The sequence below is a fragment of the Castor canadensis genome, chromosome 7 (genome assembly GCF_047511655.1).
Source record: "Castor canadensis chromosome 7, mCasCan1.hap1v2, whole genome shotgun sequence".
NCBI lineage: Eukaryota > Metazoa > Chordata > Mammalia > Rodentia > Castoridae > Castor > Castor canadensis.
This window is the reverse complement of record NC_133392.1, coordinates 138,308,837-138,323,856: the sequence shown is the minus strand read 5'-3', so window position 1 is coordinate 138,323,856 and position 15,020 is coordinate 138,308,837. Positions and strand designations below refer to the sequence as shown.

General features: G+C 43.4%; 1 protein-coding gene across 4 annotated transcripts in view; it reads right to left on the bottom strand.

Moving 5' to 3' along the window:
• Positions 1 to 15,020, bottom strand: part of Csmd2 (CUB and Sushi multiple domains 2) — a 546,763-nt gene that overhangs the window by 2,072 nt on the left and 529,671 nt on the right. For 3 of the 4 annotated variants that reach the window (XM_074080637.1, XM_074080638.1, XM_074080635.1), the window contains 6 exons: positions 11,123 to 11,234; positions 10,445 to 10,624; positions 7,151 to 7,216; positions 4,261 to 4,422; positions 2,781 to 2,893; positions 1,210 to 1,297 (listed from right to left, as the gene is read on the bottom strand). In XM_074080637.1, coding sequence (XP_073936738.1) covers positions 1,210 to 1,297; positions 2,781 to 2,893; positions 4,261 to 4,422; positions 7,151 to 7,216; positions 10,445 to 10,624; positions 11,123 to 11,234 — 721 coding nt within the window. The remainder of the gene's footprint in view (positions 1 to 1,209; positions 1,298 to 2,780; positions 2,894 to 4,260; positions 4,423 to 7,150; positions 7,217 to 10,444; positions 10,625 to 11,122; positions 11,235 to 15,020) is intronic. The other variant, XM_074080636.1, reaches the window with a different exon arrangement.

Genomic DNA, 15,020 nt, shown 5'->3' with positions numbered 1-15,020 from the left:
TGCTGGGCCCAGTGCCCAGACTCTAGCCACCTGTCTCACACACTCAGCCCAGACTTTCCCCAGAGAAGAGCTCTGAGATTCTGTCTGTGCTGGTCAGACTATTCCCAGAGGACTGTCTCCTGTCCTGGGAGACGGACCTGAACCCATGTCTGAATAAGATCTTAAAAGAATGCAGCTTTGTTTCTATACTTCTTCTGGCCATAGAAACCCTTCATCAGATGGAACCATATATAAGATGAAGCCAAAATACAGTGGAGTCAGGAAGAACTGCTCTGCTTCAAGAGGTGTCAGGGGCTCCTTGTTTGGAGGCTCCCCCACTCCCAATTGATCACAGTTTGCTCCACTCATCCCTGTCAGTGTCCACCTCAGTAAGGGGCTGGGCTCCACAGGGGACAGAGAGTTGGTTGGGGAGCCTGGCCAAGAGCCTTCATCTCCTGGTCTTCCTGGTATGCTCGGATGAGGGGGCTGGGATGGTGCCCCGGGTTTGAATGGTGGCTACATGGAAGAGCACAGTCCTACTCCATGTGGCCCACAAGAGCAGAGCAGGGAGGAGGGAGAACGACAGGGAGGCAGGTATCTGCTTAATAATGAGAGGGCTTCCTGTTGAAGATTCTGGTGGAATCTTGCTGGCAGGCAGGGGCTCCTAGGGACTAGAATTGACAGTGACTGGGATATAGATCTGGCTCTTGAGGACCTATAGCCCAGGACTGTGTCCCCCTCCACTGCCCCTGAGAAGCCAGGGCCCCTCCCTGAATCAGTATGAGCTCGGGCTCAGGAGCAGTCTCTGAAGTGTGGGGGCCTGGCTTGGATGACATGAGGCACACAGTGTCACAAAACCAGGAGGGAACACAGGAGGCAAGCCTCTTTGGTGCCAGGGAGCCTTCTGGGATTGTGCTAAGGAGGAAATGCCATGACCAGCAAGGGCAGCCCTGAGAGCCCACTTGAGACTGGGGACACCCGGTGGCCCATAAGTCAACTCCTGGTGAGCATGAAGTAGGCCAGTAAAGGTAGAATGGGCCAGGTACAGGTGTTTGCCCCTGGAAAGCAATGTTAGAGCTTTTGTCAGCATCTCAGAGGTGTCCTAGGTCTGAAATAGCCTAGGATGCCTGGTCCCAGGCATTGAGGTTGGCCAGTGTCCTTCCCTGACGCAGAACACAGCTCCCCGTCCGCCCCGCAAGCTCACATTTTCAGGGGATGCATGCTAGTTACCAAGTCTTTGAAAGCCAAACTGCCCGAAGCCTTGGCCCTTGACTGAGCCCTGGTAGATGAACGTGCCTCCAGAGGACTCTGAGGAGACCTGTGAGAGTGAGGAGCAGAGAGCAAGATGTGAGGCAGGCCAGAAAGATCTCGAACTCCTGCTGGCCATGTGAGGCCAAGCTGAGACACATTCATAGTCTGACACAACCTGCCAGACAGGCTGGTGTCACCCACCAACCCGATGCTCTGACATCCACCTAGGCAAGGGCAGAGCGTGACTGACATGGAGTGAAGGGCACCAGCCATCACTTAATCTCCTATGTCTCAGTTTGTCATTTGCAAAACAGGAATAATAACGGTATGTATGTCATAGGATTGCTGTGAGAACTGAGTGAACTCATAAAACACTTAGACTGCTTCATTAATAGGCCTTAGATATGTGAGCTTTTATTACTGTGATGAAAAGTGTTTTGGAGCATCATGTAGGAAACAGAACCATGATTTAAATGTACCTAGCAGATTCAACATGCTTTGGCGGGGTCACCACAGTTCTAATAGCTATTAGCTTTGAGGAGTGGCTGGGGACATAACTCCTCCCTGCTTTCTCTGCCTCTGAGCCTTTACGATGCTCAGACAGGTGGCCCATGCCTTAGCAGTAAAAGCGTGTATTTCACTCTTGGTACCATGCCTCATCCCTGGTGATGCCTCTATCCATGCACTCACCTATCTTCTCTAACAGGCCCTGGCTGGCTGTGGAAGGGGCTCTGGTGGTTGGCTATTGTCCCAGGCAGTAGCCCCAGGTACTCTTGGCTCCCTCGGATACCCAAGGGGAACCCATAGATAGCCTTAGGCACAGCAAGGAACTAACTGGGTGCCAGCCACCCTGAAGAAGCCATTTGGTTTTCCTAATGGGTTTATAAAGCAGTCACTCAGTCACAGTGCTCCAGCTAGTCTTGTCTACCATGAACACTGTGAATCCTCAGCCCTCTACCACTCTTGCCCACCATGGCCTCCAGCACTTTTCTATCCTTCCTTTTTTAGCTCCAGCACTCCCAGACACGGATGCTAAGGATTTGGTAGGTGACACTATTCACAATCCTGACATCTGTGAAATACGAAGGTATGGGCAGAGGCTAATCCCCAGGGACTGGTTTCTACTTTGAGAATGCTGTGGAATGTAATGTCTTTCCCACGATGGAATGAAAGAAAGTCCTATCCCTCCCCCAGGTCCTGGTCTCTTAAGCTGTGCTAAATCACCCACTGTCTACCTCCTCAAATGTGGGCAGATGGTCACAGCCCACACCACTACACCATGACCTTCGACTTGCTTACGTTTGCTCTTATACCCTTGACCTTTGATCCTTGTTCCCTGTTCTAACAGCAGAACTTAACTATCTTTCTCAGACACAGAGGCTCTCTGCACTTCATTAGCAGACTGGGACTCTCTTGCTCCTTCCTAGGACATTCCCCAAGTTTCCACATGGTCTGAAGAGTTTCCCACCCTTCTGTCTTCCTCTTCCCTACCAGTGGTCTGGGAACTGGGGATGAGACGGGGTATGCAGAGGTCTAGTTGCTGAACTTACATGTCCATCTAAAGCCCAGTGATCATCTTTGAACTTATTCACAAAGATCTCCACAGGCCCAGTAATCTGGTAGACTTGGAGCAGGAGATGGAAATCTTCTTTCTTGTAATTTCCTGAGTAATGAGAGTTTGAGGGGTTTAAAAGGGATACCAAAATCTCAAAAACCAAATATTGTGAGTATGTGGGTTTGAGTGCCTGAGTGGAATTTCACATGGAACTGTTGGTAGAAATGTTCTCTGTACACGTGCACGAATGTGACTTTGTGTATTTTGACCTGTTAATGCATGGGTATGTTACAATTCAGCAGGTGCAGGAAGGCTGAGGGCGTGCACACAGGAGTATGTAAGTGTGTTATGGCTACTTGTTGGAGCAAGTGAGAGGACGTGACTATGTGGCCATGTGAAAGTGAGCATATGAATGAATGGACCTCTGTATGCAGGGCTATATGTGCATTCATTTATCTATCCATATATTCAAAAAACACTTGTTTTTTAAAAGGATATTTAGTTGTTCTGATAGTGCAATAAGAGAAAACTAAGGAAAAAATTTAAAAATGCAGAGATGTATAAAGAAAAGAAAAATCGCTCCTGATCTTGTTATTAAGCAGTAACTACTGTGTTCCATAAATCTGTACAATTACAAAGTGTTATTAAAAAAGAAATAAGTACTCTCAACATTTGGTGTAAATACTTCCCATTTTCTTTCTTATGAATACAATTTTTCCTTCAGAAACTGAGTTGTATTTTAAATGGATTGATGTGTGTATTTCCCCCAAATCAGTGTGATATTTTGTCCAGCAGCTATAATTACAATACATATGCCTGTTTTTTGGGAATTCCATTTTTTGTTTCTAGCTTTTTGTAATACAAATATCCCCCTAAAGTGGACATCCTTTACTTATAAATGTTTGACTCCTTTCATCTCAATTTCTTACAATAAAAATGGTTAGAAATGTAATTAGTGAATCCAGCACTCTCAGGGATCTTGATATGAACTGTCAAATTGTCCTCTAGAACTGGCTTATTTTATGCTTGGATGGTTACTGCTTAACTGGACTTGCACTAAGGTCACCACTTTAAAGGCTCAGATTTGATGGGATGAGTGGAAAATGACATTTTGTGTTTATTTTTATTATTTTTTTGATTACTGCTGAAAACTATTTTTTCTTTTGTTTATTGACTGCATTTGGGCTTCTGGGGAATCTCTGCCCTGTGTGTGGTTCAGTTGTAGAGACAGCAGTCTCCTTTCTCTTTGTTTATAAGAGTTCTTCATGTTTGTCACCTAATCATTTTCCTTTAGTCCCTGGTGGTGTTTTGTCATGGAAACAAGGATGAATAGACACTTTTTCCTCCCCCTGACTACCAAGCGACTCGGCCTCACGTGACAATATGACATAGTGACATCAGACTCATTCTTGCAAAGATGTTGCCCATTACCCTCCCTGCCTGCCCTGCTTTTACGGAAATGTCCTCCTCCTTACCAGCCAAGTGCAGCTCCACACCACTGTGGTCAATCATGGTTGCATTGACCTTGCTGGTGGCAGCCTGAAAACCAGTTACTCTGAGCATGGCTGGCTGCTTCTTCCCCTGGTACTCGTAGGCCCCTTTCCATAGGGAATTCTTGGCAAAAACGTCACCAGGAACTAGAGGAATTGAGAGACAGATGTAAGAGGGATTCTTTGTATTGCTGGTATTATGAGGGCCACCTGATCCCTCATCCCAGTTCACTCATGGAGACAGTTTTCTTTCCCCAGTGTCTAACACATGCGGAGGGTGGTAGAACACTCTGGCATCTCAGAACAGATGGATGGAAGAATTAAAATCAGAATGTTGAATGTCACATGTTAACTGCACCACATACACAACAGTCAAATTATGGGAACAACCAATAGGTCAGTAGATAGAGGAAATGTGATATAGAACGGAATACTGTTCACCCTCTGAAAAGTAGGACATTCTGTCACTTGTAACAACATGGATGAACTTGGAGGACAATGTGGTAAGTGAAATAAGCCAGGGATAGAAAGACAAACACTGCATGATTTCACTTACATGAGCAAGCTAAAAAAGTCAAATTCACATAGGAAGAGAATGGAATGGGGTGGGCAAAGAAAGGCAGGATGGGGAGATGTTCAGAGTACAGAGTTTTAGATGGACAGGAGGAAAAAGTTGATTTAAGCACAGCAGGACAACGATAGCCAATAATAGCATATTTCAAAATTGCTGTAAGAGTGTATTTTAAATATGCTCATCAAAGTAGAGGTCACTGATGTTCATTTCATTTAATTATACTGCAACATATAAACATTGCAACTTCACATTATACCCCCCAAACATGTCTTTATTATTTGTCAATTGAAAATAAAATATAAAAAAGATAAGAAGAGAGAGAAGAAGGAACTATGAAAAAGAGTGAGGAGAAAAAGAAGACAGAGAAAGGGGAAACAGAGGAAAGACATGTCAAAATAGTGTGTCGCATGGAATGTGAGCTGAGGAAGTCAGAAAGAGGAATCCCAGTCCTAGCTCTGACACTTACCAGTGGCTTGATTAAGTACAAGCACCTTAGCTTCCTCACCTGTACCAGCTACACTTGTAGCTGTAGAAGTAGGGGCCATCTACTTGCCTCATCACCTCCATGGGGCTTCAATGACCCAACACTGCAAATTGCCTGGTACTCACTGCTGAGTGCCTAAAAGCACCTCATGAGTAACAGCTACTAAAACTGTCATTCATCCTTGTAATAATTCTCTAAGGTAAGAATTTTGATCCCTATTTTTCCAAAAGGTAAACTGTGCTTAAAGTGAAACTCATTTGCCCAAGGACATAGCTGATCAGTGAGCAAAACGGCACTGGAACTGAGTTTGTGATGCTGAATCTAGTCTTGTTTCCTATATGATACATGTGCTAATGAGCAGCTATAGTTTGGATCTGGAATGTCCCCCAAAGTCTTGTGTGTTAAAGGCTGTTACCAGCTTGCCAATAGTGGGAGGTGGTGGAAACTTTGAGTTGAGGTTGAATGCAAGGTTTTAGATCACTGGGGTGTGCCCTTGAAGGGGACTGTGGGATCCAGCTCCTTTCTCTTCCTGTCTCTATCCTTTACACCTGGCTATAAGGTAAATGGGCTTCCTCTGTCACATGTTCCCACCATGATGTACTGCCTTGCCACCAGCCCAAAAGTAATGGGGGGACAACCAGTCACGGACTGATCTCCAGAAATGTGAGTCAAAAAAACCTTTTCTCTTCATAATTTGACTGTTTGAGGTATGTGTTACAATAATGGAAGGAAGACTGTGGTCAATAAATTATAAGATCCAGAAAATGTCTGTAGTAATTTTGCATTGGTCAGGACACACCTGTTGTTTTGAGCCCAGTTCTGGATGTGACACTCTGAAAGACATAATACCTGTCTTAAAGAGGTAACCATTTTATATGGATGGAATTGGAGAACATCATTCTGAGTGAGGTTAGCCTGGCCCAAAAGACCAAAAATTGTATGTTCTCCCTCATATGCGGACATTAGATCAAGGGCAAACACAACAAGGGGATTGGACTTTGAGCACATGATAAAAGCGAGAGCACACAAGGGAGGGGTGAGGATAGGTAAGACACCTAAAAAACTAGCTAGCATTTGTTGCCCTTAATGCAGAGAAACTAAAGCAGATACCTTAAAGCAACTGAGGCCAATAGGAAAAGGGGACCAGGAACTAGAGAAAAGGTTAGATCAAAAAGAATTAACCTAGAAGGTAACACACACGCACGGGAAATCAATGTGAGTCAATGCCCTGTATAGCTATCCTTATCTCAACCAGCAAAAACCCTTGTTCCTTCCTATTATTGCTTATACTCTCTACAACAAAATTAGAGATAAGGGCAAAATAGTTTCTGCTGGGTATTGAGGGGGTGGCGGGGAGAGGGAGGGGGCGGAGTGGATGGTAAGGGAGGGGGTGAGGGCAGGGGGGAGAAAAGACCCAAGCATTGTATGTACATATGAATAATAAAACAATAAAAATTAAAAAAAAAAGAGGTAACCATTTCCAGGAAGCTCCCTAGGCAAGACCTGGGTCTCTGTGTCTGTGTGACCATCTTACTGGCCAGTCCCATGCCAGGAGAGGCTGTCGTACACCATGGTCTAGAGCTCAGAGCTTTGGACATGTTTCAGGGAGGCCCTGGCTCTCTATTCTGGATGCAGGTTCAGCTTCCTTCAGGCTCACTTGGTCCTGAAGTCTGCCTGCCTTGGGAGGTGGGGGGGAAACCCATTGGATTTCCAGCTACAGTGCCCCTGGGCACTCAGCAACTCATGTGCATGGTTCTGGCCAACTGCGTGGCAGAGGCAATGCCAATGTCCTGAGCCAACAGTCTCCCCATACCTACCTGAGGCTTGGGTGAGCGGTGGCTCCCGGGCAGTGTTGATGGGTCTCCCACTGGGCCGGACCTCTGCTGGGGAAAGAGAATGGAAGGAAACGGGGTCAGCCTCAGGTTCACATGCTATTGTAAGAACTTTTTTTTTTGGTACTGGGAATTGAACCCAGGGTCTCATGCATGCTAGGCAAACACTCCACCACTGAGCTATAACCTCAGCCCAGGTTCACAAGCTATTGGAAAAAATAATGGCCAACTGTTTGACATTAAGTCAATGTACTCTCTGAGATCTTGCTTTAGAACCATCTTCTTATACCAGTTGGCAGACCCTGGCTGTGATGGTGTGGAGATGCTATGGACCCCCTCAGAACAAAGAAATATGAAGGAAATCAATTGTATTGGTTACAGCTTCTGAAATATTAAATGAGGCATTAGGATATAGTTATATGTGTGATTCTTTTTTGCCACATTAAATAGCAGGATAACAAGACCTACCATAATCTTGAAGTAGGAGAAAAACTAAAAATAGAATTAGCATCTGATCCTGCAGTCCCATTGCTGGGTACAGACCAAAAGGGATTTAACTCTATATGCCCAAGAGATGTCCACACTCCTGTGCTCACTGCAGCATTATTCACGGTAAGCAAGATATGAAATCAACCTATCTGTCCACCATTTGTGTGTGCCACCCCCACCCCCATGGAATACTATTCAGCCTTTACAAAGAAGGAAATCCTGTCTTCACAACATGAGGACATTATATTAAGTGAAATAAACTAGGCACAGAAGGACAAAATACTTCTTGAGCTTGCTTATAGTGGAATCTAAAAAAAAGTCAAACTCTTAGAAGCAAAGAGTAGAACGGTGCTGCCAGGGGCTGGGGCAGAGAGGGGCTGGGATTGGGGAAATGTTGGCTTAAGGTACTGAATTTCAGTTAGGCAGGAGGAATAAGTTCAAGACTGATTGGACATGATGGTGAGTGTAGTTAATGACAATGTGTCGTTCACTTGGCTCAGAGGGTTGAGTTATAAATGTTCACACATAGAATGGTGGACATATTAACTAGCTCAATGTAGCCATTCCATAGTGCTCACACATATTAAAGTATTGTTTCCTGTACAATGAAAAATAATTAATTAATTGGATGTAGAACACCTCCAACAAACCCTAAGATACCACTTTTCATCTACTAGGACGGATATACTAAAAAGATGGACAGTGACAAGGGTAGGCAAGGTTGGAAAGGAATTGGAACCCTGGTGCACTGCTGGTGAGGTTGCAAAGTGGCATTTTGGAAAATGGTTTGGCAGCACTTCAAAATATTACATATAAAGTTACCATTCTACTCCTAGGTACATATCCAAGAGAATAAAAAATACATCCATATATAAACATGTACATGTGTGTTCACAGTAGCCTTATGCATCCTGGCCAAAAAGTGCAAATAACCCAAACGCCTAACAATGGATGAAAGGATTAGCAAAATGTGGTGTGTCCACAAATGGAATATTATTCAGTCATTAAAAAGGAAATGAAATCCTGATACCTGCTAAAACATGGGGCTGGGGTAAGATTCAACAGGAATCTTGAAAACATTATACCAAATGAAATAAGCCAGACAGAAAAGGACAAATATTGTGTGATTCCACTAACATGAGGTACTTAGAATTTGTAACTTCATGTATACAGTGTGCAGTAGAGGTTACCATGGGCTAAGGAAAAGGAGAAATGGGGAGTGATTACTTAATAACCACAGAATTTCTCTTCAGAATGCTGATGCTCTGAAGATGGATAGTGGTGACAGCTGTATGGTATCATGAATACCTAAGAACAGACTTCTAAAATTAAACTATTATATCATGTACAATTTGCCACAATAAAAAAATTAATAAACGCACTAAAAAAAGAACCCTTATATTGCCACTGTTTGTGGAAAACACACAGAAATGGTGAATACTAAGCAGGGCATGGTGGTTCACACCTATAATCCCAGCACTCAGAGGCTGAGGCAGGAGGATCACGAGGTCAATTGAGTCTGGGACACAGAAAAACCCTATTTCAAAACAAACGAGCCAAAAAGCAAAAAGCAAAAAGGAAATAAATGTTCAGAGAGCTGGAAATGCTAATTTTCCTGGTTTGAGCATTACCCACTGTCATGCTATACCCTGTAAATATACACAAACATGTGCCAGTTAATTTTTAAAGTTTTGAAAATTAAAAAAATAAAAACCAGTAGTACTTTCTAAAAATAAAATTCACAATTCATTCAAAGAAGAGGAAGCAATGACATTACATTCTAGCTCTGACAGGTCCTAAATCTTTCTCTGTTTGAGGCACAAGATGGAAAGCAGCTGAAAGCAAGGTTCCTTCCTTTACCAGCTGGTGTCTTTAGGCATGTCACTTAACCGCTCTGTGCTCTAGATCCTTCATATGTGGATAGGACCAGTGCCGCCCTCATAGGATGACTGTGAGGACTGAGTGAGTTAATACAAAGTGCTCAGAAAATGCCTGGCATATGGAGAGGTCTGCACTTTTAAGAGAGAGTTCGATGCCATTCCAGCACCAAACTGTCCCTCATACTTGATCCTTTTACTTAACACGCTCAGACATCACCTCCCCCAGGAAGCCCTCCCTGACTTCTCCTTTCCCCTCTCTGCCACCCTTCCTCTTCATGACCCAGCATCCAGTGCATCTCAACATTCCTTGGTAACGTCTGTATTTGAGCCCTGTGTAAGTTCCTTTAGAGCAGAGCTTTGCTTTCTGCTCAGGACAAGGACACAGTGGTAATGCCCAATAACCGGAGAAGAGGCGACAAGCAAGAGGGGAGGTGATGACAACCGTTAAGGAGACAGATACATTCACCCAGATTTGAACGTCCCACAAGGTATACATGTATTGGAATGTCACATGGTGCCCATCACTGAGTACAGTTTTATGTATTGTTAAAAAAGAAGCAAATGGAGGGAGGGAGGCCTGGGACATCTTGGGTGGGTGCCGTTTCATCATATGCCTAGTGCCTTCTTCCAGTCTGGTAGGAAGAAAGAGCTTTTCTTAGCCTGGAGGTAAGTGCACTCCCATGAGAGCGAGCCTAAGTGCAGGCAGACGGTGCAAGAGACAGCTTGGATGGGTTCAGCCGGGCCCCTTTACACTGCTCTGGTTTGCTCTCCTGAGACAGCATGTCAGGAACTGGAGGCAGGATCCAGCGCCTGGAAGTCCTCTTTCTCCCTCCCTTTTCCCCTTTTCAGCCCAAACCTGGCCTCCCTCCGGTCTCCACCCTGCAGAGGCTCACCGAAAGGAATCACTCACCCAGGCAAATGGGCGGTTTGCCTGTCCAGCTGCCGTCTGCTTTGCAGGTGCGGTGCTCGGAGCCACCCTTAAGGGAGAAGCCCTCTTGGCAGGAGTAGATGAGCGTGTAGCCCATGGAGGGTAAATCGAGGGCCCCGACATTGGCATGCGTTGGTGTCTCTGGCTGCTTGCAGTGGTGAGCTAGGTGAGAGGAAAGGCACTATTGGACCTGAGGAGGTTGAGGCCCTTAGGGGACTCCACGCTCCTGTTCCTAGATGGGACGTCCCCTTCCTTTCCCTTCTAGGATCTTTCATACACATCATGCCCCTTCTTTGTCCCTCCCCCAACCCCATGCCCAGGCCTGAGGCCTTGAGAAATGACCACTGCGGAGATCACGTGGCTCCTGGCTCAGTCAACCCTGGGGAACTTAAGCCTTTGTCTGGGGAAAATGGAATAATTATGGCTAACACCCAAAATCTCTGCCTGAGGACAGATTTTTGCTGCCACTGGATAGATTTTTCTTTGCTAAGCTATAGGGATGGCCTTCAAGTTCCAGAAAGGCTTTTCTGTGAGGCCCCCAAGGAGTAAGCACTATAAACAGATCAATCTTTCTTGAGATGGGATGTTCAGAGCACATCCTAGAAGCCTAGCCAGGGCAGGGGGGATGCAGGTGAAGTCTGGGGTGAAGCCTGTACTCACGGACACAGTCAGGTGGGGTTCCACTCCAAGTCAGGTTGGGGAGGCAGGTCCTGGTGGTGGAACCCTGAAGCAGGTAACCTTTCTGACAACGGAAAAGCACTGTGCGTCCAACCTGTGGCAAGGACAGAAGGACCCATCGTCACCTTCCATCCAGCGATGCTGTCACCTGACCACTTACTTCCCATGATGCAACTCTAACTCTGGCTGCAACAGTAGGCTTTTCTGCCAGGCTATAGCTTACTGATCCTTTGGGGCAGCTGATAGCAAAGACCTCATCTGGCCCCCGAGCCAGATCAGTGCTTATTGGATGGATTACGCTGTCATTGTGGACAGAATCAGAAGATCCTGGATCTGGGTCCTGGCTTTTGCATCTACTCACTGAATCAAATTTGAAACCACTGTTTTCCTACACAAAATGAGGGATGACAGTTGTGCCACCACCACAGGAATGCTGTGACACTCAGCTGTGACGGTGGGTTTGAAAGCATTTTATAAAATGTGAGGAACTGTGTGAAATTGAGTGATCACTGTGTGTGTCCCTTTCTTCTATGAAACTGTAAGTCTCCCAATGATGGGAGACTTGCCTTCTTTGCAGATGGGGCCCCAGACAATCTGGCACTGGGCTTTGAGTCTGGTGCTAGTGGTATTTGCTGGGCAGAGCTGCCACCTTCCCTCAGATTCTCTCTGCTGATTTGTGTTCCCCACCTCCATCTCTAAAGGCCCCTGTCTGACCGTTTGACAAAATGGATTAAAAAAGAAGATCCAACAATTTGTTGCTTACAGGAGACTCATCTCACCGACAGAAATAAGCATATGCTTAGGATGAAAGGCTGGAAGAAGATTTACCAAGCTAATGGCCCCCGAAAACAAGCAGGAGTAGCAATACTTATCTCTGACAAAGTAGACTTCAAACCTACATTGATCAAACGAGACAAAGAAGGACATTCCATACTAATAAAAGGGGAAATAGACCAAAAGGAAATAATAATCATCAATCTGTACGCACCCAATGTCAACGCACCCAATTTCATCAAACATACCCTAAAAGACCTAAAAGCATATATAAACGCCAACACAGTGGTTGTGGGAGACTTTAACACTCCATTATCATCAATAGATAGGTCATCCAAACAAAAACTCAATAAAGAAATCCAAGATCTAAAATATGCAATAGATCAAGTGGACCTAGTAGATGTCTATAGAACATTTCATCCAACCTCTACACAATATACATTCTTCTCAGCAGCCCATGGAACCTTCTCCAAAATAGATCATATCCTAGGGCACAAAGCAAGCCTCAGCAAATATAAGAAAATAGAAATAATACCGTGCATACTATCTGACCACAATGCAGTAAAAGTAGAACTCAACAACAAAAGTAAAGACAAAAAACATGCAAACAGCTGGAAACTAAATAACTCATTACTTAATGAAGAATGGATCATCGATGCAATAAAAGAAGAAATTAAAAAGTTCCTAGAAGTCAATGAAAATGAAAACACAACCTACCGGAACCTATGGGACACAGCTAAGGCAGTCTTGAGAGGAAAGTTTATAGCCATGAGTGCATATATTAAAAAGATTGAAAGATCCCAAATCAATGACCTAATGATACATCTCAAACTCCTAGAAAAACAAGAACAAGCAAATCCCAAAACAAATAGAAGGAGAGAAATAATAAAAATAAGAGCTGAAATCAACGAAATAGAAACCAAAAAAACCATACAAAGAATTAATGAAACAAAAAGTTGGTTCTTTGAAAAAATAAACAAGATCGATAGACCCCTGGCAAACCTGACTAAAATGAGGAGAGAAAAAACCCAAATTAGTAGAATCAGGAATGCAAAAGGGGAGATAACAACAAACACCATGGAAATCCAGGAAATCATCAGAGACTACTTTGAGAACCTATATTCAAATAAATTTGAAAATCTAAAAGAAATGGACAGATTTCTAGATACATATGATCATCCAAAACTGAACCAAGAGGAAATTAATCACCTGAATAGACCTATAACACAAAATGAAATTGAAGCAGCAATCAAGAGTCTCCCCAAAAAGAAAAGTCCAGGACCTGATGGATTCTCTGCTGAATTCTATCAGACCTTTAAAGAAGAACTGATACCAACCCTCCTTAAACTGTTCCATGAAATAGAAAGGGAAGGAAAACTGCCAAACACATTTTATGAAGCCACTATTACACTTATCCCAAAACCAGGCAAAGACACCTCCAAAAAGGAGAACTATAGGCCAATCTCCTTAATGAACATTGATGCAAAAATCCTCAACAAAATAATGGCAAACCGAATTCAGCAACACATCAAAAAGATTATCCACCACGACCAGGTAGGCTTCATCCCAGGGATGCAGGGGTGGTTCAACATACGAAAATCAATAAACGTAATAAACCACATTAACAGAAGCAAAGACAAAAACCACTTGATCATCTCAATAGACGCAGAAAAAGCCTTTGATAAGATCCAACATCATTTCATGATAAAAGCTCTAAGAAAACTAGGAATAGAAGGAAAGTTCCTCAACATTATAAAAGCTATATATGACAAACCTACAGCCAGCATTATACTTAACGGAGAAAAATTAAAACCGTTCCCTCTAAAATCAGGAACCAGACAAGGATGCCCACTATCTCCACTCCTATTCAACATAGTACTGGAATTCCTAGCCAGAGCAATTAGGCAAGAAGAAGGAATAAAAGGAATACAAATAGGTAAAGAAACTGTCAAAATATCCCTATTTGCAGACGACATGATCCTATACCTTAAAGACCCAAAAAACTCTACTCAGAAGCTTCTAGACATCATCAATAGCTATAGCAAAGTAGCAGGATATAAAATCAACATAGAAAAATCATTAGCATTTCTATACACTAACAATGAGCAAACGGAAAAAGAATGTATGAAAACAATTCCATTTACAATAGCCTCAAAAAAAATCAAATACCTAGGTGTAAACCTAACAAAAGATGTGAAAGACCTCTACAAGGAAAACTATACACTTCTGAAGAAAGAGATTGAGGAAGACTATAGAAAGTGGAGAGATCTCCCATGCTCATGGATTGGTAGAATCAACATAGTAAAAATGTCGATACTCCCCAAAGTAATCTACATGTTTAATGCAATTCCCATCAAAATTCCAATGACATTCATTAAAGAGATTGAAAAATCTACTGTGAAATTTATATGGAAACACAAGAGGCCACGAATAGCCAAGGCAATACTCAGTCAAAAGAACAATGCAGGAGGTATCACAATACCTGACTTCAAACTATATTACAAAGCAATAACAATAAAAACAGCATGGTACTGGCACAAAAACAGACATGAAGACCAGTGGAACAGAATAGAGGATCCAGATATGAAGCCACACAACTATGAGCAACTTATCTTTGACAAAGGAGCTAAAAATATACGATGGAGAAATAGCAGCCTCTTCAACAAAAACTGCTGGGAAAACTGGTTAGCAGTCTGCAAAAAACTGAAACTAGATCCATGTATATCACCCTATACCAAGATTAACTCAAAATGGATCAAGGATCTTAATATCAGACCCCAAACTCTTAAGTTGATACAAGAAAGAGTAGGAAATACTCTGGAGTTAGTAGGTATAGGTAAAAACTTTCTCAATGAAACCCCAGCAGCACAGCAACTAAGAGATAGCATAGATAAATGGGACCTCATAAAACTAAAAAGCTTCTGTTCATCAAAAGAAATGGTCTCTAAACTGAAGAGAACACCCACAGAGTGGGAGAAAATATTTGCCAATTATACATCAGACAAAGGACTGATAACCAGAATATACAGGGAACTTAAAAAACTAAATTCTCCCAAAACTAATGAACCAATAAAGAAATGGGCATGTGAACTAAACAGAACTTTCT